Consider the following 26,241-nt stretch of genomic DNA (forward strand, 5'->3'; position numbering starts at 1 on the left):
CGGTGGGATGCTGCCGTGTCGGCCGCAGGGGGAGTATGGGCGGGGGTCCCGCGGTTGTTCTAGAGGCAGTGCCCGTGTGGGTCCGGAGGGAGGCTGCTCAGGGGACCGTGCTCTGCCTGGGGTTGTCGCTGCGTCCCTGGGCCGGAGCTGCTGGCGAGGTGGCGGAGAGGAGCCGGCCCGCGCAGGGCCTGCCCCACAGCCCACCGGGTTTCCTGCCTTTCGGGGCCGCTTGGTGGCACCCGCGCTCCGCAGCGAGGCCGAGGCCCGCCGGGCTGTGCCCGCAGGCGGCGCCGGGGCCGCTGCAGGCGCCTGCGCGAGGGCCTCCCCGGCCCCCCCCCCCCCCAGCCCTTCTGCGCAGGCGTCACCGACCCCGGCCGCAGGGTGGAGCGCCGCTCGGCCGAGCCCGCCCCTCCGCTGGTTGCCATGGTTTCCGCAACCCGGAAGTGCCGGGGGCGGGTAGGTCTGCGTTCAGCCCAGGCCGCCGCGGCTGCCCCCTGCTCCGTGCCGGGTGCCATGGCCCGAAGCAACCCCCGCCGCCCTGCCACCCCCTGAGGCCTCCCCGCCATCCTCCCGCCATGGCTTGGGGGGCCGGTGAGGCGGCCGCGGAGGGGGAGCTGGTAAGGAGTCGGCAGCGGGGAGGAGGAGGAGCCCCGGCCTGCTCGCGGGGCTGCGGCAAAGCCTGGAGCCCCTTCAGGCTCGCCAGGCAGGCGAGGTGGTGGCTAGGAGAGGGAGGAGAACGGCTTCGGTCCTTCTCCAGCCCGCGGGGTTCTGGGTTCTGCCTGCATCTCCTTGTCTGGCCGGTAGCACGGCGCGGGGGGGCGGGTTCGGTGTTAGCGTTCGTTTCCTTCCCCCCTCGGCAACCAGATGGAGGTTTTGAGGCCTTTTGGTGGGAGCCACCATGTTCTCTTGTATGTCGTAGCTGGCTCTTGTAGGGCCTGTTTTGCAAGAGCAAAGGGACTATGGGGGTTTCCAAGGTCTGGGGTCTTTTTGTTATTGCACATTTATATCCTGGTGAATGTTTTGTTTTTCACCATCTCCTATCAAGGCTGGGCACCTTCCAATTCTCCCATTCCTAATGTGAGAGCTGCAGTTATGGAGAGAGATCTCCCAGAGTGATAAAAAGGCTTTAAAATAACAAAAACGATCAGCGTGCTGCAAGGAGCTTTGCCTCAGGAAATTAAAAACTCCATGACATGGTGTGCGAGATGTATACCTGCTTGCTCTCAGCCAGCACAAAAAGCTGTTTTGCCTGCTCTGTTGGTTGTCAAGCCCAGCTCTCATTCTGTCAGCCAGGGTTCTCAAAAAGACTTCGCCCTGCCTCTTGTAATCAGATAGATCAGCATCTGTCCAAAGAATGGTGCTGCAGCTGTGAGCGCTGTGGAGTTATCGCAAGTGGAAATGATTTTTCTGAGAGACCTGCATAAATTCAGATAATTTGAAAGGAAAGTGGAAGTTTTTCTTCTGCTATGGATATGCTTACATTTGAGAAGGGGAACTTGTCAAGTGAGTCTGAGGAAGCATTAACCACTTTTGATTCCTTGGTTTGGGTTTTTTTCCTCAGCCTGATCACTTCTCTAGTCGAGTTTACTGAATGTTCCCATGGCATAGCAAGGGCAGGAACAAGTGAGTGAGGAAATGGACAGACAGATGAGTTACTGCTTAACTCTTACTGGGGGAGAAATTCATGCAGAACCAGCACCTTGGAAGATGGAACACGTGAAGGTTCAAGCTGTTGTAATGCTGTGCACTGAAAAGCCTAAGTCTCTGTGACTAGGGTCTGAAGTGACTTGCACTGTAGCACACAGAATGTTTGTGTTTGAGCAAATGATGCTGTTTTTTGCAACAGTGGTGACATATCTACCATTTGAATTTATTGCACTCAAACTTTGCTGTGATATTAAAAGGATATGAAGTTTTCTGGATGTGTATTATAATCAATTACTTAGTAGCAAATGTCACAGTTAATGTCTCTATTTCCTAGGGAGATGACAGCCTGTCTGTGAGAACCTGTGAGTCAGATACAGAAATGGTGAGTTTTATTAATGGCGCACTGCGGACGAATGCCTTAATAGGCCTCTCAGCATCTGCTTGCACGCACTACCTCCACGTGATGCCTCCTCATTGTTGAGAGACCCTTCAGAGGGGGGAGCTAACGATGTCATTGCAACGTAGTTTGATTCAAAAACCTCCTCTAATTCCAGATGTAATTCTGCCTTCTAAATTGTCAGCACTGGGGGCTGCAAATGATGTTTGGCTTCATTTTGCTGTTCTATCAAGTTACGGGCCTAAGTGATAATTTTACGGAGTTTTAATGGAATTAAGTGGCCAGCAGGAGTAGGGAAGTGATTGTGCCCCTGTACTCGGCACTGGTGAGGCCACACCTTGAATACTGTGTTCAGTTTTGGACCCCTCACTCCAAGAAGGATGCTGAGGTGCTTGAGTGTGTCCAGAGAAGGGCAACGAAGCTGGTGAGGGGTCTGGAGCACAAGTCTTACGAGGAGCAGTTGAGGGAACTGGAGTTGTTTAGTCTGGAGAAGAGGAGGCTGAGAGGAGACCTTATTGCTCTCTACAACTACCTGAAAGGGGGTTGTGGTGACGAGGGTGTTGGCCTCTTCTCCCAACTAACTAGTGATGGGACAAGAGGAAATGGCCTCAAGTTGCGCCAGGGGAGGTTTAGATTGGATATTAGGAAAAATTTCTTTACTGAGAGGGTGGTCAAGCATTGGAACAGGCTGCCCAGGGGGTGGTGGAGTCACCATCTCTGCAAGTGTTCAAAAAACGCGTGGATGTGGCGCTTCAGGACATGGTTTAGGGGGCACGGTGGCACTGGATTAATGGTTGGACTTGATGATCTTGAAGGTCCTCTCCAACCTCAGTGATTCTGTGATTCCTTTAGCTAAATGGTTCTACAGACCAGCCTCCACTCTGTGATCATCTTGATTTTAGTGCTACTTGTATTTAATACTGATGGGGAAGGTCTTAGTGTACTGAGCATGAATAGACTACTTTTTATTTGTAGCATAAAACTTCAGTAGGCACCACCTTAATTCTGGCGACTCTTACTGTGGCCAAATCTGCATATACTTAATGCTACTGTTTTTGTTTTCTACACAGAAGATTTTGTGTTATTAGAACAAGTGCACTTCATACAAAATGGAGATTGAAGACAATTTTGAGATTATATGCTAAAATCTTTAGAGAGCGTAATATTTTAAATACATTAAAAATTCTTATTCTCTTCCAGAAGTTAAAGAAGAAAATTTTTCACAAGCCTCCAAAGTCACCAAGTAAGTGTTCAAAAATTTTTGTCTTCTGCTTCCATTATTGCAGAGCAAGGTAGATCTGTGGGACACAAGAACTGGAAGATTTACTTGAAACAACATCTTATTATTCTCCTCAGAATTATTCACTGGTGTGTGCAGACCTCACCTGTATGAGATTTGTTCTGTAAGCAGTGAAGTTAGACTTATAGGCTAAATATTGAAGTTTGTGGGTCGGTTGTAATTCTTGATTCTCCAGCATAGCCTGCTTGCTTCTCATGTTATCCCTTATAATGGTAAGCATTCTGAATTTCTTTTTCTCTTTGTCTTTTTAGAAAAATGCTGATACTTGTTGTTTAGAAAGAATCTAGAATTACTGGAGCTACCTACCATCCAGTAGATATCTATGTTTGTAGATTAAGCAGTTCTCTTTCATTTGTTGTTTTTTTTACATGACCTTAGCAGTACAATGTTATTATTAGATCTGCAGATTTAATGTGGATTTATGTCCATTTTTCTGGGATTCGTGTTTCTTGCTATACTCTTCCATTTACCTTCCTTTTTATACTTTCAGTGAATGTTTCAAAGACGACTTCACCTCAAGGTGTTGCTGCTTGTTGTTACTTTGTTTTGTTTCTAATAAATTAAATAATGTTGTACTTTTAAATATTGCATTAGGTTGAGGCATGCTCTTCTGGTAGATGTACATCTGTCGTCTTTTCCTGACATCCCTTTGCTTGCCTAAATGATGGAATTTAAAATTGGTGTTTAATTTCAACTATGATGTTTGTGACATTGCTTCTTACTGTATGTACTTCTGTTGGCAAGTTGAAGACTAACTATTTAGCCCATACAGTGCATAGCTATATTAATAATTTTAAGTGGAATTAGTGTCAGTATTTTATTTTAACCTGACTGCCATACCTGAAGTAGTAATGTGAGGGGCTCCCCAGCAGTTGCATTACACCAATTCTGTTCTTTGATTACTGCAAGAAAATCACTATTGGATTAGTAGCTATAGAGTTACTTCTGTCTGTTTAGCCATACATATTTTTCTCATTGGTAAGACATTTGTGTCTACATTCATTGAAAGGTCAATTTAATGTATGAATTTGGACATGCAGGTATCTTGAGGAGGTCCATCCAAACTGTACATGTAAATATTTCTACGTGTGTTGGATCATATTACTGTCACTATGCCTCTTTCTAAGCCTCTTCATTTTTTGGAATGGGATTTTTTCTTTATCATGATTTTTTTAGGTGAATGTCCCATTGCTCTGCATAAGCTAGTATGTAGTAAGCTATTAATTTTGACTTTTACAAGTGATAGGATTGTGTCTGGGAGCTCTGAAGCACAAGAAAGAATTTTTGTGACCTTGAGCTTTTTAAGGTAATGCTGAGATATTTTCTTTTGTTTTAGAGTCTCCATACAGCTCTAGCACACAACTGTATCCTAAAAAAGTTGCAGTTTGGCGATCTCTGCAGGGAGTAGGCAGTGCGCATCTTGAGAGTACAGCTGTAAAAAACTCGAGGCAGTTGTGGCTGGGATCACTGAAACAAGGTATTAGTATAGAAACTTTATCTGCACGTGTGCATAAAATTCAGTGTTGTGGACAGCTTAACATATAAACTCTTAAAAATAGGTTTTATTTGATTATAGGCTACATAGGAAGTCATTTCACTTTATTTATTTGGGTGGTTTGAATTATCTGATCTTGAGCATTGGAATTTACAGAGGGAATAATTAACAGCATCTGGAGCTTTCTATGTTGCATTTGCTCAGAATAAATCCACAAATTTAATTCACAATTATCCCTGATTTTTGCATTTTTGTTCCTTTTTTGTTGACAGGAATGAACCATCCTCTGAAATCAGATGTTGACATGGGGCATATGCGAACTAACATTTCTAGTAGCACTCCAGAATATTTGAAGGAAGCTCTAGGAATGAAGAAGCCAAAACATTCTCGTTCTTCTAGTAATGGTAAACTGTCTAATGGTCTGGGAGATACAAGTTAATGATCTTTTTTTCCATGTAAAAACACACATTGTTTAAGATCTTAGCTTTAGTAAAGCAAGAGCCATTTCAGTTTAACCTCTATTAAAATATATGTGTCAAAATATGATCCATGGGATACTTCCTGAGGTTTCTGAATTGCATAAGACAGGGGGTTCCAAATTTTTTTGAGCAATGAATCACTATTAGCTTTCAGAACTTCTTGCAAAAATTGCCATGTATTTGCAGCTGAAAATGTTGCAAATATAATAAGGTTGAATGGGCCAGCTGTAGACAATTTGTTGTGACTTTGCAAAACATAGTTTAGTCACCATTGATAGAAACCATCTGCTTGCCTGAAATTCTATGTAATTGACTCCTTTTACTTCTCTAGAAAGTGTTTTATCATGTGGTTGTGATATTAAAATCAATTGAGTTTTATGAGAAGAGCAAAATTTAAAACTTTTATCCTACATTTTTTAAAGGAGAACCATAAACTTAAAAATCCCACTTCCATTTAAAATGACATCTATACTGTAACTGGTAATACATAGTTCTGACACCTTTAAAAGATGATAGACTTTTACACGTTAGGCATAAATAGAAAAATGTATTCTGGACATCTTTTAGAAAGCTTTTGTAAATATTTGATGTGTTGGGATGAGAAGACTGCAGTCTTCTGTGAAGTGTATATCTTTCTTGAGATGGATATTTTAATCTAGCACCAGAGAGAAGTAATTAGGAGACATTTGCTGTAAAATCTGGCAGACTTTTCATACAGTAACATCTCCATTTCATGTTCATTTCTGAAATTAATTTCTTTGCTTATTTTTTAAAAAAAAAGCACCTAGTTTCCTATTTTGGTGCTGTTCTAGATATTTTCCTTTAATTGTAAGGTTTCTGGTTAGTTAAAAATACTTCTTTCAGATCTGCTTATTTTATGTACCTTTTTCTGTAGGCTACATTCCTGGAACTCCTGACTACAAAGAAAAAGAAGATATGTATGATGAAATTATAGAATTGAAAAAGGTACAGTCTCTCTGATACTTACATAGAAAGTGATAGGATCATTCCATCCACCTGTAGATGTTCAGGCCTTGTTGGTTCAGAATACTTTGGTTTCTACAACTGGGACATCCACCAAATCTTTTTTGCATTTGTAATGTAAGGCTAAACTGCACTTGTGTCTGTTTAAGGCAATTTCATTGTTCTTATGGTGTGATAGATACTTCTGAGTACTGGATGTGGAAGCCTTGAAGTATAGCCAGTCCTGAACCCCAGCCATGGCCTTAGCTGGACGCTGAAAAGGTTCATTGCATTTGGTTTCTTTGTCCTTCCACCTCCCCTCCCACTCCCTTTTTTATTCCCTGCCCCCCCTCAGCTGTTACCCATCACACTTCAACAATTTGTCAGTTTAGTGCAGTGTATGAAAGATGAGGACTGGGCATGTTGAACACTAGGGATACCTATAAACAAATATCTTGGCTGTTGTAGATCATTTGTGTAAGGTTGCCTTTCTGTTAAACCTTTTCATTTTGTCTTTGCCCTGTCACCTCCCTTATCTGTCAGCCCTGTTCCAGTGTGATGGTCTCTTCTTTTTTCCTTATGCTTCATCCTGACCATAGTAATTTGATCGTTATTGTCATCAAAACACATTTCCATGTGAAAAGTCAGTGTGTTTCTATTTCTGAAATGTGCTTATGATTTTTCTCCCCTCTTTTAGACAATACAAGCTCAGAAAAATGAGGGAGATCGAATGAAAACTAAGCTCCGTCGACTAGAAGAAGAGAACAATAGAAAGAATAAACAGATTGAACAACTGTTGGATCCTTCCAGGGTGACTATTTCTTGGGGGTGTAAAAGTGGGGCAAGAGAGTGCTGTGCAGTGTGATCCTCTTCTCCTTGTCTCTCTAAATTTCATGAGTCTGTAGTGTGTTGGTTTCTAGGAATGATGAGCTTGAATATGGGAAGTGGTTGGTTAATGCAAAGGGATTTCTGTTCTGTGTATCTCAGCTCACCAGTCCAGCTCAGTTCAAAAGAAGCATGTCTTCAACATGCTATGCTGTGCAGATAAGTTTATTTAGCAAAGATACTTTTAATTTGTGAAGGTAAAATTAAAATGCTGTCTCTTTAGAGGCCCACTTTCTGAATATTTTGCCTGAGAGTAGAAGGGAGTTAGCCTCTTGCATGGTGACTGATGCATGTGGTCCTGAACTAGGAAGCAAAAGATGAGCCTTCTTGTCAGACCCATGAGGCTGAGAATCATTTAGAGTCATAGTTAGAAGACCTGAGTTTCACTGAATTCCTTGTGGCTGTCATTTTCTGTGTGCAGATCTACATCTTGGGAGAAGTGTCCTAATACAAAACAATGAGCATAGGGACTTCAGAATTAAAGTTTTTGGACTGTGAAATGACTGTGGAGATGAGTAGGTTAGAAAATTCTGTGGAAAGAGCTGGCAGTAGAATAAAGTAGCAAGGTTGGTCACTTGCTTTATCTGTCTTCTCTTGCAGGCCTCGGAGTTGGCACGAGCTTTGTCAGAAAAGAAGACTGATAATGGATGGGTAATAGTTTCTTAATTACCTTTTGCTTTCATTTTTCTTTTTCCTCTTGCCAAGCTGAAACACTACTGATTAAAAAAAAAAAAGTAAGAAAGAATAAGCAATTAGGGAATCACATAACCATTATTTCTATAGTCAGATAAGAAACCCGTAACAGAGATCTGGAATTAACATTATTTTAGGGAATCTTGAATATATTTAGGGAGTTTTCTCCCTATTATTTGCTGCTTTGAATTTATCAGGGTAATGGGCAGAGTTGTTTTTATTTAATGATTGTGTATAAATATTAAGCTGGTTATGTTACCACAGATATGAGAGGGATCTGATTTCATTAGTGTTATCTTTGTCACAGGGTAGCAGACGTGTATGATTTACCAAATACTGAAGGATGTAGGAATAAGTATATCTGGCTAGGTACAATTTATAAAGACAAGGCAAGATCATGGAGAAGTGGAATTTCTGTAAAGAGCTGGATTATTCTGGGACTCATGAGCTCTTTGTTCTTTCTGTAGGTGGTTAGTGGATTGAAGCAGAAGATTCTCAAGCTAGAACAACAGTGCAAGGAGAAAGACAACACTCTTAAGTATGACTTTGTGGGTGTAGCGGGGTAGAGGCTTGTACTGGATGAAATGAACAAAATGGATTTCAAATTTCCTTTATTTTTATCTGTATTCTTCTGTCCCTTAAGACGTTTTAGTGAACTCTGAGAACATGTTAGCAATTATAAACCCCCCACCCAGAAATTGGAAACCAACAGGTATTGCAGCATATTTGCTGGTCTGACTGAACTATTTTTTGTATCATGCTATTTTCAGCAAATTCCAGGCAGACATGAAGACTACTAATTTGGAAGAAATGAGGATAGCTATGGAAACCTACTATGAAGAGGTACATCTGACAGGGTCCTTCAATGTGCTTACAGGAGAGGAAGTTGTTCAGTTGTTGAGTTGAAGTATAAATGGAATGTTTTAGATGGGTTTCGTACAGCTTAGCTGCACCTGTCATTGGAATCAGATTTTCATAGATATTCTCACAGCTCCAAATGTATGTACTGAAAAACCTTTTTTCTTCAATAAGTTGAGTGTGTTAACCAAAAAGTAGAAATAAACTAATGTACATCCATAAGTGTCTAGATGAATGCCAATGTAACAGTAGCCTGATTTTCAGTGATGGCATCGTTGCCTCTCTACTACCCAAAGAGTCTTGTTCTGATTTTCACCTAATGGACAAATGTGTTGCATTAGCAATGTTGGCTTCCACAGCTAGCTCCTTAACGGAATCTGTATTTCATATTTCACAGGTTCATCGTCTCCAACTCCTCCTGGCAAAATCTGAGACTATGAGGAAAAAGTATGTTTAATTCTTTTGAGGCAAACGTTTGCATATATGTGTTTGATATTTCACTCATATACTACTTTAACTGATGGGAAACAACTACATGGGAACAGCTGGATTTGCTTCTTGGTACTACTTTGCTTGGCTTCTCAGCCTTGGCATATGTCTTAGGCATTGTTTTTTTTTCTTGTAGGTAGGTCATTTTGTGGATGTGGAAAAAAGAGCTATTTAAAAAGTATATGAAAGCTCTTAAAATTTCTCTGTTAAATAAAATTCATCTTCCCCATAATCACACCTATTCTGATATCACTGGTGATTGAAACAAACTCACTAGATGTTGGCATTTTACTCTTGAGTCCGTTCTGCATCTTGCTCTGGGGTGTATGCTGCAAAGAAGGTATTTTTGAGTAAACATTAGGTCTCTCTGCACGAGAGGATAATATCTGCTAGGTCAGGGTACCTTTTGTGAGATATCCATGAGTGGCACTAGTAAGACGCTGTCAGAGAAGCTTGTACTAGTGCTTGTCACTAATGTGCAGGTTTATACATGGTGGTGATGGTAAATTGTCTATAGAGGAAATAAAAATCAAAGCACAAAGGCAAAAGACAAAGCTCCAGTAAGAGAGCAAAGTAAAAGCATCTATGCAAGTGAGTGTTACTCAAGCTGGGAAGAGGGTAGTAGAGTCTTATGGAATAGGAAAATTTGTTACCACATCACTTCAAAATATGCTTGCCCTCCTGCTATTAAGTACAAGCAGCTACATTAATTTTGCAAGTAATTATTTAGATTGATAGAAACACATGAGAACTCTTTATGGGTCTTTTTGTATACTACTTGTTTCCCTAATTCACTGTCTCTTGTGGATTGAAAACTGCAATTTTTTTGTCTTTTTTTTTTTTAAATCTGTTTTGGCTCAGGCATGCAGTGACTAGCCTCTCGAGGCTGTAAGCCATCACACCTAATTTATTTATAGGTGAAAATGAATCATCACATCTCTTCCTTGTCCTCATTTATTCATAGCTTCAAAAAGCAGTGGTCAGGGCAGTCTCTCTCAATTATATGACTGTCACTCTCTACTTGAGAGGCTGAACACTGAAATAATAATTGATGTTGAAGGTCAGGACTCTGCACATAGAAAGAGTTGTAGGAGAGTGTTTCTTGTATGATGCTTGCCTACATTATTTCTGGCTGAAGTGAATGGCGTGTAGTTCTTCTTTTTCAGTGTTAATGCTGAAATATGATTATTTATGTGTGAAGCTGTAGTATCCAATTGTAGCTAGAAATTAGGCAACCTTTCAAGTCCTCAAAATGGTCTGCAATTCTTTCGTTTAGGTTTTGATGAGCCTAAAATAATGGCACTCAGTGATATGGTTATGAATTCTATCATTCCATTTTTGGTGGTGTGTTGTGTTTTGTTTTTTACTGTTTTTTTTTCCCCTTCTGTTTGGGACAGCTGTATGAGTAGCCATCCATGACATCTGGACAGCCTTACTTGTTTGTTTTTATGGCTTAATTTCCTTTTAATTTCCAAAATGTAGATTAGATTCAGCTTTTCACTCTGATATATTAATTGTAGACTGTCTCCCTCTTTACCTTGTAATTATTCCAGTGGATGGGATGTAAGATTCCTTCACAAACTGTTCTGTGATTGTCACTGGCAGTGGCATTTGTCCAAAAGTAGGTCCACCAGTTACTTCAGAACTTTGTTTTCAGAAGTAAGATTTTAAGAATTTTCTCATAGCGATACAGAACAAGTATTTCATCTCACTAGAAATCTATTTTGTGAACAAACGTCACAAACTTGCACATCTAGAAGCTGAGATTTCTTCCCCTTTCTATTAGAAAAACTAAAAACGCAAAATCACTGTAATATATTTAAAACAGTTTTCACGTGTAGCCGGTTTTCCCTTTTCTGATGCCTTTTATTCCCATCACATCATTGTTAGCTGTATTCTTTAAATCTGTTTCAAATCTCTCATTGACTGAAATGTATCTTAATGAAGAAAGACATTTCTCTGGGTTTTCTTTCACAGGAATAGTTTCTTTTACATTAGAACAGCATTCACAGTATCAATACACTTGTGTGTTGGCTTTGAGAGTTACTCCCTCTACGTATAGCCCTCTCTCTCCCAATCTGAATCTGTTTACATGAAAGAAAGCAGTTCAGAGCACACAGGTTAGCTTTCCATGCTGAACAGTTTTTTGGAAGAGTCTCCCAATTGGCTGAAGAGAAGTGTTTTTAACTCAGTGGTCCATAGAGTGCTGGTAAAGCTTTATAAGGTTGGTTAACAAAACAAATAGAAAACCAAATAAGTAAAACTCATACAAGCACATTTGTTTGTGCATTAATGAAAGAGTGGCGGAGGAAGTAAAAGTAATAAAAGAACTTTCAAAGTTTCATCTTTCTTTCAATTTAAAACAATTGTGAAAGTGTTCAGCAAGATGGTCTTTGCATGTTTTTTCCTAAAAGGATAGGTAACTCCTCAAGTAAAAAATGTTATGAAATGCTATTGGGGGAAACTGAGACAGTTTACTTAGCCAGCTGACTTGAATAGTGGGCTGTTCCACTTTTTAACACTGCTGCTTTGTTCTCTGCTTTTAAGTTAACTTTCTGGTTTTGACCCTATTTCCAAGTGCAGAGGGCAGAGATACCCAAAAACGACTGAAGGCACTGAATGCTGCTGTCCTGAGATTATCCAGGAACATCAAGGAATTGCAGAATGAAAATCAGAGGCTGAAAGAAGATCTAGATCATGTACTGAGCAGTTCTCCTCCTTCCAACAAAATAAAAAGTACGTGCTGAAAAATTGATGAACATGGGGTAAGGGAGTTAGGTATGCTTGAAAGATGTGTTTGAGAGCAGGACCTTACAATGGTAAGAATAAGGGAGTTATTACAAAGGTGAAGATTCAGGAGGATCAAAGATGGGAATGAGAAGTTTCTTATAGGAGTCTCTCTCTGACTTCTGGATATGCTGCTCCAGTCAGACCTGGGTTTCCCATATTATCCCTGTGAATTCTGGACTGGAATCACTTGAAGATTTAATGTTTCACTGGAAAGCTGTTTTTCAGTTGTTGAAAACTGATGGATGTGAATGGCTCATGTTGATTTCTGAACTAATTGGTGTAAAGTCAGATGTTTTAAGACCATTCTTATTTTTTCATGGCTGCATATTTAAAGTTGGGATTCAGAGGTCTTTAGATAGTCTTTCCATACGGATAGAATTTTCGAAAAGCAAGAACAATTTTGCATCACTGATACAGTTTCATGTTCAAGTCTTTGTTATTGTCTTTAGACTATAGTGAGTGGAGCAGACAGAGGCTGGTGAGGCGGATTTTGGAACTAGAAAAAGTAAGTGATTATAATCATGTGGCTATCTTACCTGTCTTTGACCAGAAAATGCAGAACCACTGACTTCTACTCATGGCATGTAGTCCTTCAGTGTATCAGCCTTGTGCATTCTGGCTTATGCATGTGAACTGATGTCTGTCCCATGTACCCTTCCTCCCTTTTTCCTTTTCCCATACTTGTTACATATAGATGCACATTTTAGAATTAACTTCCATTTGATATTTTCTCATGGCCTAAATACAATCATTTTATGCTAAATTTAATTTTCTTCTTTTCTCTTTTGTATTTTTTTGTGTAAATTTATCCCATTCAGAAAGTATGTGCCATGGAGAACACCAGGATATCATCAGCAGATAGTGAGTCATCACAGTTTCTTGCTGTGTCATCTTCGCCTTCTGTAGACCAGGATCATCCAGCCTCTCAACAGGTAGACCATATTGAAGAATGTCATCGCCTTCAAGGGCTAGTGAAGAAACTGAAGAGTGATAGGAAGGCGCTTCAAAATCTCTTGTTCAATAAAGAGTAAGTGCGATTCTTGTCTGAGATGTTCTTTTGTAGGTGGAAATTATTTAATTATTTCCAATCACGTTGTAAAATGATGTGATATGTCCTCATATTTTCATCAAGAAAACAAATTTTGAGGGTCCCGTCTGCTTTTATTTCAAAAGCTTCTTCTAGGCCTACTAGCGTTGTAAAATTACAGTGCAGAAAAAAATGTCAGTGAGAGGATGGAAAATGAGACTTTCTGCTTCTTTCTGACACACTTTTCAAGGTGTATTTTTTGCCAGCCATGCTGAAAAGCCTTTGAAGGGTTTATGTCACTTTACGCAGAACTTCTTGCAAATATTTTTCTGTAAAAATTTGTCTTTTTTTTTTTTTCCCAAGATGTTTTGTCCTGATCTACCATTTTCTCCATTTAAAGCCTGCCTTCAGACATATGATGCACTGTGACTTTTTTTCTCCCCAGTAAGCAATGATTTGCAATTTGTATTGCTTGGATGCATTTGGTGTGTCAGCGCACAAGGGCAGACAGGTTAATCTGATCGTGAGCAGAGATGTGCACACAGCTAACACTGCCTCCTGCGTCAACTTGCCTCTGAACAAAAACGCGTAGTGAAAGCGTGCAAAAAGGCCTTTTGTTTCTGAACAATGCATTTTATCTTGTTTAAAAGGAAAAATTAAATAGTTACTTCACAAATTTGAGAAAACCTATTTTATTTAGAAGTTTAAACAAAAAATAACTACTTTGAAGTATGAATGTCTTAAGTATTGCTTAGATTTCCTTATACCTTTGTAGATTAGATATCAAGCAGTTACTGCAGGCTAAGGCTGAAGTGGAGCTGGAGCTGCAGAAGTGGCAGAATAAGATGGAAGAAAAGAGTACAGAAGAGCAGAGTTTGAGGTATCATATTTTGTATTACTAAATCTTTTCGGAACCAAAAAAATATCTGTTACAGTATAATTCTCTTTTGAAGTGGCTTAAAACCCATAGGAGTTCATGAACTGCAGGAAGCTGGGAATTCATTTAAGCAGAACTGTTTTGGAGGGATGGAGTAGGTTACTAGGGGAAGAATTCTATGCAGTGGTTTTAGAGGAAGTGGAAGACTAGGAAGTATAGTAAAAATAAGAAATTATAGTAAAAATTATTAAGATAAATGGAAAAGGAAAGCTGCCATGCTGGGCTTAGAGACATTTTTTCCTTTCTAGGAAAAAACTGTAGTGTCTTTACCTTACCTCAGCCTATGCTTCTAGACTATTACCAATATGTCATTCCATTTACTTCATGTATTCTCTGTAATTGTTGATAATAATCCTGTGCAAGGGTGGCAAAAAAAAAAAAGTTATTTCATTATTGCTTTGTAAGAAGGGACTTTGCTACAGTTTCATATTTGTCAGTCATCAGATCTAAATGCGTTGTCATCAGATCTAGAGGCATTATTAATAATATCAAGGGTACCATTGTAAACTTGGGAGTTGTTTGGGTTTGGTGTGTTTTTTTGTTGTTTTTTTAATTTTAACATAAGGCTGTGCTGTCACAACTTGTGAATTAATGTTATGTCTGTTACTATGAGAATATATGTCGTGTCTTCCTGAGCGGTTTGGCCTACTTTAGCTTTTTAAAACAACAAAGCAACCAAATCTTTTGAAAATACTGAACCTATTTCATAGCAGGAACAACAGAAAATTTCTAGCTATAAATATCTTTGCTTCTCCAACCATAGTGAGGAAATCCAGAACCTGACACAGAAAGTAGGGAAATTGGAGTTAAAATTGGCAGAAGAGAAGAGACAAATGGCAGAAGACTCAATGGAAAAGGTTAGTAAGGTACAGACACATGATTTTGTTTGTGGTTTTGTTTGTTGGTTTTTTTCCCTTGCATCTAACTAATACATTGCAAATTGAGCTGATAGTCTAAATAGCCACTGGTTGTATCTTTTCAGAGTAGCATTAAATCTTGTCATCAAGATTTTGAGTGATGGTTAATTCCCAGCATTGTTTGATAAGTTGTTTCAATAATTGCCACTGCAACTTGGCGTTTTTATGGAGCTGTTCTCTTAGTGATTATCGCTTTTTTCTTACACAGTGGAATGCTGCAAAAAGCTTACAGTTTTAAGTGTTCGGGGTTTTTGCCTTACTTTCTAAAAAAAAAAAAAAGACATTTGTGGTTTTGCTTGTATCTTCTTATAACATCTGAACCCTTTAGCTAATTTTAGTCCAATTTTATAGAGGGAAGGAGGTCTTGTAGGAATTGACAGTTAGATAAAGGGTAGAGGCATAGGTAAGTGTGCTCGCTGGCAGACTGGCAAAAGACAAAAAACCCCTTTTCAATTATTTTTATGCCGGTTAGGTGATCAGTTAGCACACATGTACTGTCCACTCAGAAAATATTCATCAGCCTTTTTGTGTGGATTGAAGCAGGATACTTTTTCATGGGAAGGTTTACAGGATGTAGAGCACTCATCATCATGAAAATCAAGGGGTTTTTAATTCCACTGCTGATGGGAATCAGCATTTGAGTGAAGAATTAGGAAAGATGTCAGTACGATAAAATAAACCCTTATCTCCTTTGAATTGAAGTTTTCCTAGAGTTGAGATATTCGTAACCTCTTCTTTCTGGGTTTTCCAGTATCTAATAAATATAATTGTACATCTGTTAACCCTGGACAGTCTTAAATGGGGCTCTGTAGTCAGCTGTTTTTTTGGGGTTTTTTTTTGTGAAATATGACTGAACTTGATATCTTTGCAATCTTATGTCCCTCTGCCAAAGGTTGTTACTGGTCAGTAGAGATCAATGGGCACTGACAGACGTGCTTTCAGATGCAGTGTGGTCACGTTAATCTCTAAATCTCTTTTGTTTCACTAAAAACTAGTTGAAAATTATTACTGGGGATTTTGATAGCTTGTACTTAAAAATAAATAGACCCTGAAATACAGGTAGTAAAAATATGAATAAAAATGTCCACCAGCTTAAGAGGATGCTGGTTTTTTATTATAGTCTGCAATTCTTTAGATTATTTTTTTGTGTTATAGGCTGGTGGATGCTAGATGATGTTTTGAATACCAAACAACTTGAGTCTTTAAAAATAGCCAATAAACAGCTCCTTTTTTCCTCTGCAGACTATATATATTCTTGGCCAGTAACCATCCATTTATTGAAATGTTCCCATTATTTGTAATTATTACTAAGTTCCTACCATTTTTTCATTTTAATAGTAGGTTGTCATTTTTAATATAACGTGATCCATTTGCTAAACTTAAGCTTGTAACTCAGCGTTTTTAGGTTATAAATAAATTCTTTTCACAAAATCAAGAGGGGTTTTTTTCAGAGTCTGTAAAATCTCTTGTTTCTCTACTTGAAATTTTACACCAACAAATTAAATTAGTCTTGTAGTTAACTTTTTGGCAAGTGAGGTATGACAATTAGTATGGGATAATTAGGGATCAAAAGCATCAGATGGTGAGAGGTGGAATATGCAACCACACCTCAGACGAAATAAACCTCTGGAACAAAATCTTGTTTTGTTCTTGGTTTGTTTTTCTTTCCTCTAATTAATTTCTTCAAGATAGAAGAGTAGAGTTATGCCAATTTACACAAGCTCTTAGTCTTGTCGGTGTCATATGATGGCCAACTCATCAGTAAGCTTAAACAGATGATTATGGGGCCGCAGTTGCCAGGATGAGACATTAGAGAGCTCCCTGGTTAATTAATACTGCTCTTTCCTGGAGAATTGCAAAATTAGGTATTCTGACATTTGTTCCCAGTCATCAATAACAGACAAACCGTTTCCAATCAACAAAGCAGCGGGTTCTGCTGTTGGAGCTCTTACTGCTTTAGCAATGCATAGAAAAGTAGGAGTATGTGTAAATGAAAATCTTTCCATTACCATGCTCTGCTAACAGCTAAAATGGGGACAGGAATGTGTTTCGCTGTAACAGTCATCAAGATGATGAATTTGAACATGAGCAGTATTCAGAACTAAGAATTTCCTCTTTAACTTCCTTCCACCCTGCAGGCAAGATGAACATTTAACAACTCTGGTGTTGATTTTTCCCAGTCACTTGTAACCTGTTTCCCCCGTAGAATTCCAACTTGTGTCTTTAGTGTACTAAGTTAAAGATTCTCCTTTGCAGTCTTCACCAGCCTGCACAGTTAAAGGCAAAGACGATCACAGGAAGCAACAAGCAGCCAAAATCATCCAGAGACAGTGGAAGGTGTACTGCAACAAGGTGAGACTCTCCTATCAGGGAGCAGAGAAGACATCCTCCTCTGAATCTTATTCTTGTTTTAGCATCTACAGTAACCTGCTGCCAGGCTCCAGGAACTGCAGCAGTGCTTCCCAGTGTGATTCCTTACCACCATCTTCTCTTCCACTGCTTTTTTTAAAGTCCTCCCTGCTGCTTCTTTTCCCTTTGCTCCTTGGTACCCTGTTGTTTCTGGGGAGTCTGAGTGAGCAGAGAAACTAAGGAAGCATAGCAGTGCTTGAAGCAGCACTGCTGCTGTTGCCTTCTTGGAGCATGACTAAGAAGTTAAATTCCCCTTGCAGAAATCCTCCAAACAGTACAGGAAGTTTTATGTATCGAGTTACACTCAACTGAGACAAAATTATCTACAGGAAAAAAAAACCGTTAACCTTAAATTTTGTTCTATGGGCAACAACATAGTGCTGCTTGCTGCTTTTTCCACATATAGGACATATGGTGTGAGGTGGGTCTTGTAATTGCTTGTTAGGAAACTAAACACAAAAGAACTATCCACACATCTTTCAAAGATAAAAAGCTTTTTTTCCCTTAAGTTTGTTGTTTGAGTTTTCAGCGGGAGGTGGGACAGGTGTTTTCTGTGCGTTCTAATTGTTGGGGAAAATTTGGAAAATTTTTATTAGATAGAACTTGTATGTATTTGTGGCATTAACTTATGCATTTTTCATTTCAGAAAGAAGAAACTGCTCTGGATGAGGTGAGTGTGTTTTACGACACCCAACAAAGCAGTAGACCAGATTTAATTTGCATCAAAGCACAAACAAGTAACTTTTTTTTATTTTTAAAGAGGTTTTATTGTAATATGAACTGTTATATCAAGATCATGTTTGTTCTTCAGGCTGGCTCATGATCTTCCTTCTGACATCGTGGTTTTGTTTCATAGATCTTGTCAAAGTGTTCCGCTTTTGGTTTCAAATTTTCTGTACTTTTGGTACCTTCTGTAAGATGAATGCTTCTGAAAATGTTGAACAAAATTTGATACAAACAGACAGGAAAGTTTTTTCTATATAAGGTAATTCTAATAATGCTTTAATTTTCACCATGATGAGTCTTCAGAAAGATTTAAAGTAGGAATTTGAAGCCTTTGCTAAGGACAAATGTCTGAGTATTATGAAGAAATTGACTTTGACAAACTTGTCACTTCTTGATAAATGTTTTGCACAAAGATTTTGATTAAACTGTTTTTCAAATAGCGCAACGTAGCATGTTACACTTGTTTCCTCCAGAACATTAAAAATCCTACTTTCAGAAGTTAGGACAAATTCTAACCATGTGACACAAACATGCTGTTTTACATATAGACGCTTTTTGTTGATTAGAATCCAGTAAAGTCTCTAAGTAGGGAGGAACAACTTGTGTTCAGGATGATCACCACAAGGTCTGCCAGATTTGGCTTGATTTATGCTTGTACCAGAGCATCACAGAGCCTGCTGGGTGCCCAGTATCTAATATGGGAATGGGAGCATGTTGCTCTATTTGTGAAATACAGGCTAGTGTTGGCAGTTAGAACTTAACTGCATTTGATAAGATCAATCATGAATGCATCCCAGATTTACTTTAAACCATGGATGTGTATGTTTATGGGGTGTCACAGGCTGGGGATTCTCTGGGTTGCAGCAGAGTACCTGTGAAGTAATGGGGATGTGTGTGTATCCCTTAAACATAAGAAAATGTCAAGACATCAAGGTGTTTCCACTGCACAAGAAAAAGTTATTTTCCCCATGTGCCTCTTCCCTCTGGACTCTTGTTTTAATTTATAGCTGCCATCTTTCAAAGGAGCTAACACGTACGTACTTCTTTCCCATGCTAGGCAGTTGTTATGCTTCAGGCAGCTTTCAGAGGACATTTAGCTCGACAGAAACTGTTACTGAATAACAGGATGCATGATGCAAAATCTCACAGCAAGGTAATTGTTGGGTCAAATGGGTGTCCAGACATCTCGTTAAGTTTAGTTTATAGAGTAAAGTACTGTACTTCCAGACTTAATTCTCTGAATCACTCAGCAATGTTGTTTTAATGCACTGGTTGGCAGCACCACTGTAATACCGGAAAGATACTGAACTCATTCCCTAGCCTCCCTTTCCATCTTCTTTAATTCACAGTTTTTCTTAGAAGTAAAGCTTCTTCTTTGGACTGTAACTAGGTCTCTTCTCTTTTTCTGGTTCTCCCATCAGCTAATAACATACTCTTTCAATAGCACTCTGAATTAAAACTGTACTTGCTCTCAGGTGTTCACTACTGGATCATTGTAGTAACAGACAAACCTTTCTCAGTGAAGTTCAGACATAAGAATTTGGAAAGCATCTTTGATTGAATTGAAAATTAAAGGAGTCTTGTGTGTGGCATGCTCAACCAAAGACTTGTAGTGTCCTCTGTCATGTCAAACTTGCTCCAGATTGCTCAGTTCTGAATATGAAAAAATTTCCTTACCAATTAAACATTTAGTTTCTGTAAATCATTTGCCAACTTATACGAACATACTTTGGACCTTTAGCAGGCTAAAGTTAATTCGTAATTCTCCATCCAGGTTGTCCCTTTCATTGTACTTTACCTGCACTTTTGTTTCAGTAAACTGGCCCAATGTAGGACTGAATACTCTGCCTGATACAAGCAGAAGATATATCCATCATGAAGGTTGCCTTACCTCCTTCCGGGAAAATAAATGAACTTTCCTTGCAGGTGTCTGCTCTTCCGTTAATTGAATACAGATGCTTCAAAGCTTCTGTGATGATCAGATTGGCATTTCCTGCTGATTTAGTCTTGTAGGACCTTAAAGACTGCAGACCAAAAGATGGGAATATTTGCTTTACTACCACTTTCACAATCAGGAGTTAAGATTGGGAAAGCTTCTGTCAAGCTTCTGTGCAATCTGTAAAAGGTCAGTTTTCTTTAATCTGATTGCTTTGCAGAACTCCTGCATGAATTCCATGTCAAACTCCTTGAGCTTGTCTTCTGATGGCAAGGAGAAAGATGAGATTGTGACATTCATCCAGTCCATTTTCAGGGCTCACTTGGCACGTAAACTACTGTGTGAGGAGAGGTAAGTGAGGAATGGACATTTCTGCAACATTACAGGAGAGGGGTCGGGTTTTTTTAAATAGAATTTTAGTGTGGGTTCCTTGGCAGAGGAGGAGAACAAGGCCATTGTTCCAATAAAGACAAGGGAGACCTTCCTTGTGAGAAAATGCAAAGAGTATGCAACTAAAAGGGTTTCTTGTTGCAGCAGTAGTCTTACTGTATCCTGTTGCATGTTCTCCATAGCAATGAGGAAAAGTAAAATAGTTAGTCTTCTGGAAAAAACAATAAAATAAAATAAATTACAGTTGTTACGAAACTGATTGCTAGTACACTCGCTTACTGTAAGTGAATCTGAAGCCCTGATGTAAAAGTTAAGGGTTATGTGGAGGAAGAACAGGGAAGAGCTAGAATACCACCTTCTATACAGTCTAGTGACTTAGCTCAGGAAGAATGCAGTGTTTTGCTTACTGCTTAGATTTCTGGTGACTCTGTCTTGAAAAATGCTTCCTTTCTCTCCAGGGTTTACTGCTCTGAAAGTTTTTAATATTGGCTGCCATGGTTACAAGGAGAGTTACCTAGCTGTCACCTCACTTTTGTGTCTGAGTTCACTTCTGCAGGTGATGAGCTTTTTGTCTTGGAGGCTAGCAACACGAGAAGCTTTTCAGCATACCTTCTGAAAACAGCAATTACTGTTCTGTGCACCATGCTATGCAGCATGTCTTTTTGCAGGCCCTCTACGTCCAGTGCACCAAGTGAGAAAGCAGATTCTTCAGTTTACGTTACAGAGAAGAAACCGGTCTCAGCAGTGCTCCAGAGACCTCCTTCAATCTTTATGTCATCTCTTCCTGGTAATCTAATTTCCCTCTGTGATCAAAAGTATGTGTTTTGAGTGGGCACACACACAATTTTATAAAGAACATCTTTACATGCACACACATGGGCAAATGCATACTTGGATTCTGTATGTGTGTCATCTTTTAATTTGATGACATGTCGCTTGTACTGGCAAACACAGTCCCTTACATAAAAAAGAAAAGCTTTGACAGTCTTGGTATCAGCTTCCTCACAGTGCTTTGCCTTTTTTTCACAACTGTGGTTTGGAAGGTCTCTGGTGTGAGTGGTAATTCTGCAAGGAACATGGTGTTCCCCTGTATTGCCTCTCTACTTCCTTTTCAGTCCTCCCAGCCTTGTAGCTGTAGTGTGGTACTTTCCACAACGTTTTGGGCCTGAAGCCATAGACAAGCTGAGAATATTTTCACCATCCTGACTTATGTCTGTCCCCTTTAGAAACTCTGGTGAAAAGAAGTGTCCTAGTCAGATGTGTATTTAGTCACCTTTTTTTCCAGCAGTCATCAGTTGCTGCAGTAAGGGGAAAAATTAAGTCCTGGATAACCTTGCCAACTAGTACTGCTATAATACAAACTGGGAAAATGTTGGGGTTTTATGGCTCTTATGCCATTTGGTTTCCTGCTTGAGTTCTTCATTGCTGTTTGTGAGAAGATGGAGTTAAAGCCAAAGAGGCTTTTAGGAGGATGTTAGACGTACTGAGTAGGAAAGGCAAAACAATGATGCAGATAAGACAGTCTTAGACATGCAGCTTCAAAGGAGTTAAAAACAAATTGAAAAAGGTTGGTTCTATCCAGAGTGGGATATTTTAGGCTTTTATGGACCAGTTAGAGAAAAAAGAGCAACTTTGAGGGTGACCTGAGAAACATTAGCTTGGTTTTTGTCAATGAAAAGCTGACAGTCCCTGCAGACTTGCTTAGAAACAGAGCATGCTGTAAGCAGCTGAGGCTCTTTCGCCAAGATTTGAGGAGTAAGCTAGATTTGCAGGGGTTATAAATATAGAGGTTACCCTTCAGTGAAGGAAAATATGTTTAAGAAACTTTACTGTATTCCATATTCGGGAGCATATTCTACTTTGTGAAGGAGTAGGTAGTACTTGCTTTTGAAGATGTTAAGAGTTTGGAGTGATTTTAGTTATGTGTAGTGACAGTATCCAGAAAAAAAATGCTGCAGCATCCTGTTTTGCCTGGGCTGTACTGCAGTAGTCATTATTGGTATGCTCAATCTAAACCCAGAGTAAATCAGTTGTGATATTCTACCCAAAGAGAAAGAATAATTTTAAAAAATGCTTTGTGCTTCTGAAGAAGTGCTTCTAAGACCCAAAGAAGGATGTAAGATGAAATTAGTCTGGTAAATGCAATAGTATGAATACTAATAGAGCACAGTCACTGCCTAGCTGTGAAGTTTCCAAAGCTAACTTTTATTGCAGATTATGATCACGAAGTGATGTGTGAAGAAGTTCTGGAAGGATTTATACCAGAAGGGATAGAGTGGAGGCCATAAGCATTCAAACTTTTTTCCTTGCAGTCCTTTTCTGGTGAATATCAAGAAGGAGAGATTGGGAGCAAAGCAGGCTATATTTGCTGCTGATCTTACGAATATGGGAGACATTTTCAAAATCTGGGATGAAGATAGAATGTATCTAGGCAGCTTGTGAAGAAGCATACTGGATGTGTGCTTCTGCAACTGCATGGCTGCCTGAAAGACTGTCTTGCACTAAGTAGCTCTGTGAAGTGTTACCTTTTGGTGCCTTGGGGGGTTTAACTAAACTCTCCCAAAAGACAAATTGGGAAAAACCTACTAAAGGAAGGAGAGCATTCAGGTGTAAATGCCACCTCTATGAAGAAATGTCACCCCTCGGCAATCTCTTTGGTTATAGCAGGTTTTTTGCCATTTGAATTCATGTAGCTTAAGCAGGTTAAAGTTAACTGAAAGTCCAACATCTGTCATTCCTAGCTCATGACTGATGTAAAAATGCACTAGCAAAATTGGTTTTTGATGTAACGTATTTCACTGGTCATCCTGCAGCTTGGAAAGTGCATGAGACAAGGAGCTTGTTTAACAGCTGAGTGATTTAAAACAATCAAATTCTTTTAGCTTTAAATCATGCAGCTGTTGAACAAGCTCTTGTTTCATTTGTCGCACGTCCAAACTTGCATTTTGTGACCTCTAGATCTTGCAATGATCGTAAAACTTCAGTGAAAGTATATATTGCAGTAAGTCATTTAATTTTACTAGCCTTCCAGCATTATTTTGGGAGGAATGGGAAAGATGAAAATGTGTTTTAAAGAACCTTGTGTATCTGATAGGATAAATTTATATAATCCTGGTCTAGCATTGCAGACTTTTAATTGTTTGCATTAGGTTAGATGTCTCTGTTTTCAAAAAAAAAAAAAAAGCAAAGCTGGTGTAACATTTGATGCTGATTTACTTGTGTTCAGAATGTGGACAGTGCTTCCCATGAAATGGAACAGATAATAACAACTTAGTCTGTGAAACTTAGCGTTTTTTTTGCTTTCTATCAGGAGTGGCAGGAAGGAAGAATATGTTCTGTACATGCACAGCAATCCTGAATAAGGGCAGCATTTCTCTCTGCGTATCACTAGCCACTGTGGATACAACTGTTAACTTAATTTGAGGCTTTTTTAAAATCATAATGAATTTATATACAACCCTTAAGTCTAATCAGTGCTTACCCCTTCAAAAGCACAAAGATAAAGTTATCACTCTGAAGTATATTAAACTGCAGATGAGGACAAAAAATCTCAGACATCAAGAGCAGGATATAATCGAATGATTTGGGCAATATTATTTCATATATAGTATCTGTTTATTGTTAGAGTTGCATCTTCTAGTTATCATGCCTGCTTCTGGAAGTTCTCTTTGCTTATCCTTATCACCAGTACTACTGGCTCATAAATCTTCCTGAAAAAACTCTTGCGTTATTTGTTGACCGATGCAGAGAAGAATTTCACTTAACTTGAAAGTCAGGTGTTTCTTTTGCTTCTGTAGGTTGAGGTCAATGTAATGGCCTCCCTGCATTCCTCCTTTCCATTCACAGGCTCTCTGTCTGTCACTCTCTTTCTATTTCTGGGCTAGCAGCCCCTTTTTTATTCCACATTCCAGTTGCTGTGTATGCCTCTTCTTCCATACCAGGAGGTTTTTTCCTGTGTCAGGAACCTCTTATTTCACTATGAGACCCATGGCATGTCTCCTCCCCAAGTAATATTCTCTGTGTGCCCTCAATTTTTCCTTCCATTTCAGTGTCAAAATCTCAGTGTATGGCTTCTTACTTGTCTGTTTCCTCTCCCTACCACAGATAGTCTTGATTTGTTTTCTTCTCTGGGAGATACTGTTTTCAGAGAATTGGTATTTTAAACTGAAAAATAAGTGGAGCTGAGGGGAGGATATTGTGCTGGGAAGTATTAATAGCTGTTGTCATTTAGTTCATAGATGTCTTGCAGAGAGGATACAGGCTGCTAGTTCTGCTCATCAGATGTTAGGGGCCTTGTATATATCCATTTTATCCCTCTGATTTTCCAGTATTTACTGGAATTATTAGGGTTCTGTCTGTTCATGCCCTGAACATTTCTTCAAATATTGGAATGAAGGAGTTGCAAAGAACCACACACACAGAAAAACAGCAAAGCAGCAAAAGAAAAACAAAACAAACAAACAAAAAACCAAACCCCCCCAAAAAACCCATGGTGTGGTCACCATTTTTATTGTCATTAATTAAGGTAGTACAGCATGTGAATAATATTTTTGGTATTTTACAGATAGAAAGATAGAAGAGAATCACTGAGAGCTTCCATCCTTTTTGTCCTCACTGATTTCCATTTTCTCTATACCTGACTGAAGTTCTCATTATGATCTTTCTGCTTAGCTTAAGCTTGCTTGGGTCAATTTTTCCTTTTCTGGCTATCTAATAAGTACTTATTTTTATGACCTGAGGTGGCTTCAGTATCAAATCGCTTTACTTTGTGGTGTGTAACCACTTGCGAAGATTTAAAGACAGTAAGACAAATCACGCATGGTCAGTATGTCAACTTAACACTTGCCATGCATGCTCTTTCATTAAAGGGGAACAGTAATAGTTACGTGCAGGAAAAGATAGATCAGAGTTATTCATAACTGTAGGTAATTCTGGAAACTTAATGGCTCAGAGAATATTACACTTCTCAGAAGGGCTTGTTTTTGTCAGTGTTGTTTATTGATGACCTTGTTTCCTTTGTAATCATTTCAGCCAGGTCCTCTGAGAAGCAATCACAATCTACTCCCTCTCTGTCTGTGGATGAAGCTCACTCAGATGATTCAGATGATATTGTCATTGTCTCTCCGTTGTTGCAGATGAAGAAAAACTACACCCACTTTTAAGTTTTGGTAACAGGCTCTGGTGATCTTGAATTACTTGATTCACAAACAAAACTATTTCTACCAAGATAAAGCATGTCAAAGATGAGAAAAGGGGGAATATCAGCTCCTTTTTAATGACAGTTGTCATTATTTCAGCTATAAATGAGTAATTGTTTGATATGTTGTCTCTGCAGACTAAAAAGAAGCTAAAGGCCACTGACTGTTAACCTTATCGTCCTGGTACGCAGAGAGAGCTTGGATTTAAAAACTAAAACAAAACACTTTTATGTTTCGTCTCGTGATGAGGATTATAAATTCAATTGTCAAATTTAAATGAAAGCAATAAAGCCTTAAGCTATTTCATGTCAAACAAAAGTTTTGTTTCAGGTCGACTAAAATACTTCATCTAATCCGAAAGCGATTAATGACGTGGCTCCAATTTTCAGCCTGTGTACGTGAAGAAGTGCTTGTATCTGTTACCAGGTCCTCTGTATTTAAAAATTTTACTGTGTCACACTTTAATATCTTTTTTTGTTTATATTTATACCAAACATTTACAGTCTCTGCAGACCTTGTAAAGGCTTTTAGAAAGCCATTTATTTGTCATAGGGCTATTTTAGGCCTACTGTATCAGCAGGGTTTTCTTATTTATTGCTTTTTCTAAGTGTGCTTGCTATGATATGTATAGTACCATTTTGTATTTGAAATGTCCGATCATGTAATCAATTTTTTGTATTTGTCAGAGAAGGTGCATAATAGCAG

The 26,241-nt window shown here is 39.0% G+C and overlaps 1 protein-coding gene across 1 annotated transcript; it reads left to right on the forward strand.

The window, feature by feature from the left end:
• Nucleotides 1–575: 575 nt before the first annotated feature.
• IQCE (IQ motif containing E) lies at nt 576–25,500 on the forward strand (the record flags this gene model as incomplete). Its single annotated transcript, XM_082006553.1, has 22 exons — nt 576–617; nt 1,982–2,029; nt 3,245–3,287; nt 4,681–4,821; nt 5,112–5,243; nt 6,214–6,284; nt 6,979–7,092; nt 7,767–7,817; nt 8,327–8,397; nt 8,630–8,702; nt 9,115–9,164; nt 11,785–11,942; nt 12,446–12,501; nt 12,815–13,023; nt 13,799–13,903; nt 14,724–14,826; nt 17,134–17,229; nt 17,933–17,956; nt 19,070–19,165; nt 20,169–20,299; nt 20,992–21,125; nt 25,370–25,500. 22 exons carry the CDS (start codon nt 576–578, stop codon nt 25,498–25,500), a joined length of 2,079 nt encoding a protein of 692 aa, XP_081862679.1.
• Between the last annotated feature and the right edge of the window lie 741 nt (nt 25,501–26,241).

The sequence above is a fragment of the Phaethon aethereus genome (assembly GCF_964289735.1).
Source record: "Phaethon aethereus genome assembly, chromosome: 15".
NCBI classification, from domain to species: domain Eukaryota; kingdom Metazoa; phylum Chordata; class Aves; order Phaethontiformes; family Phaethontidae; genus Phaethon; species Phaethon aethereus.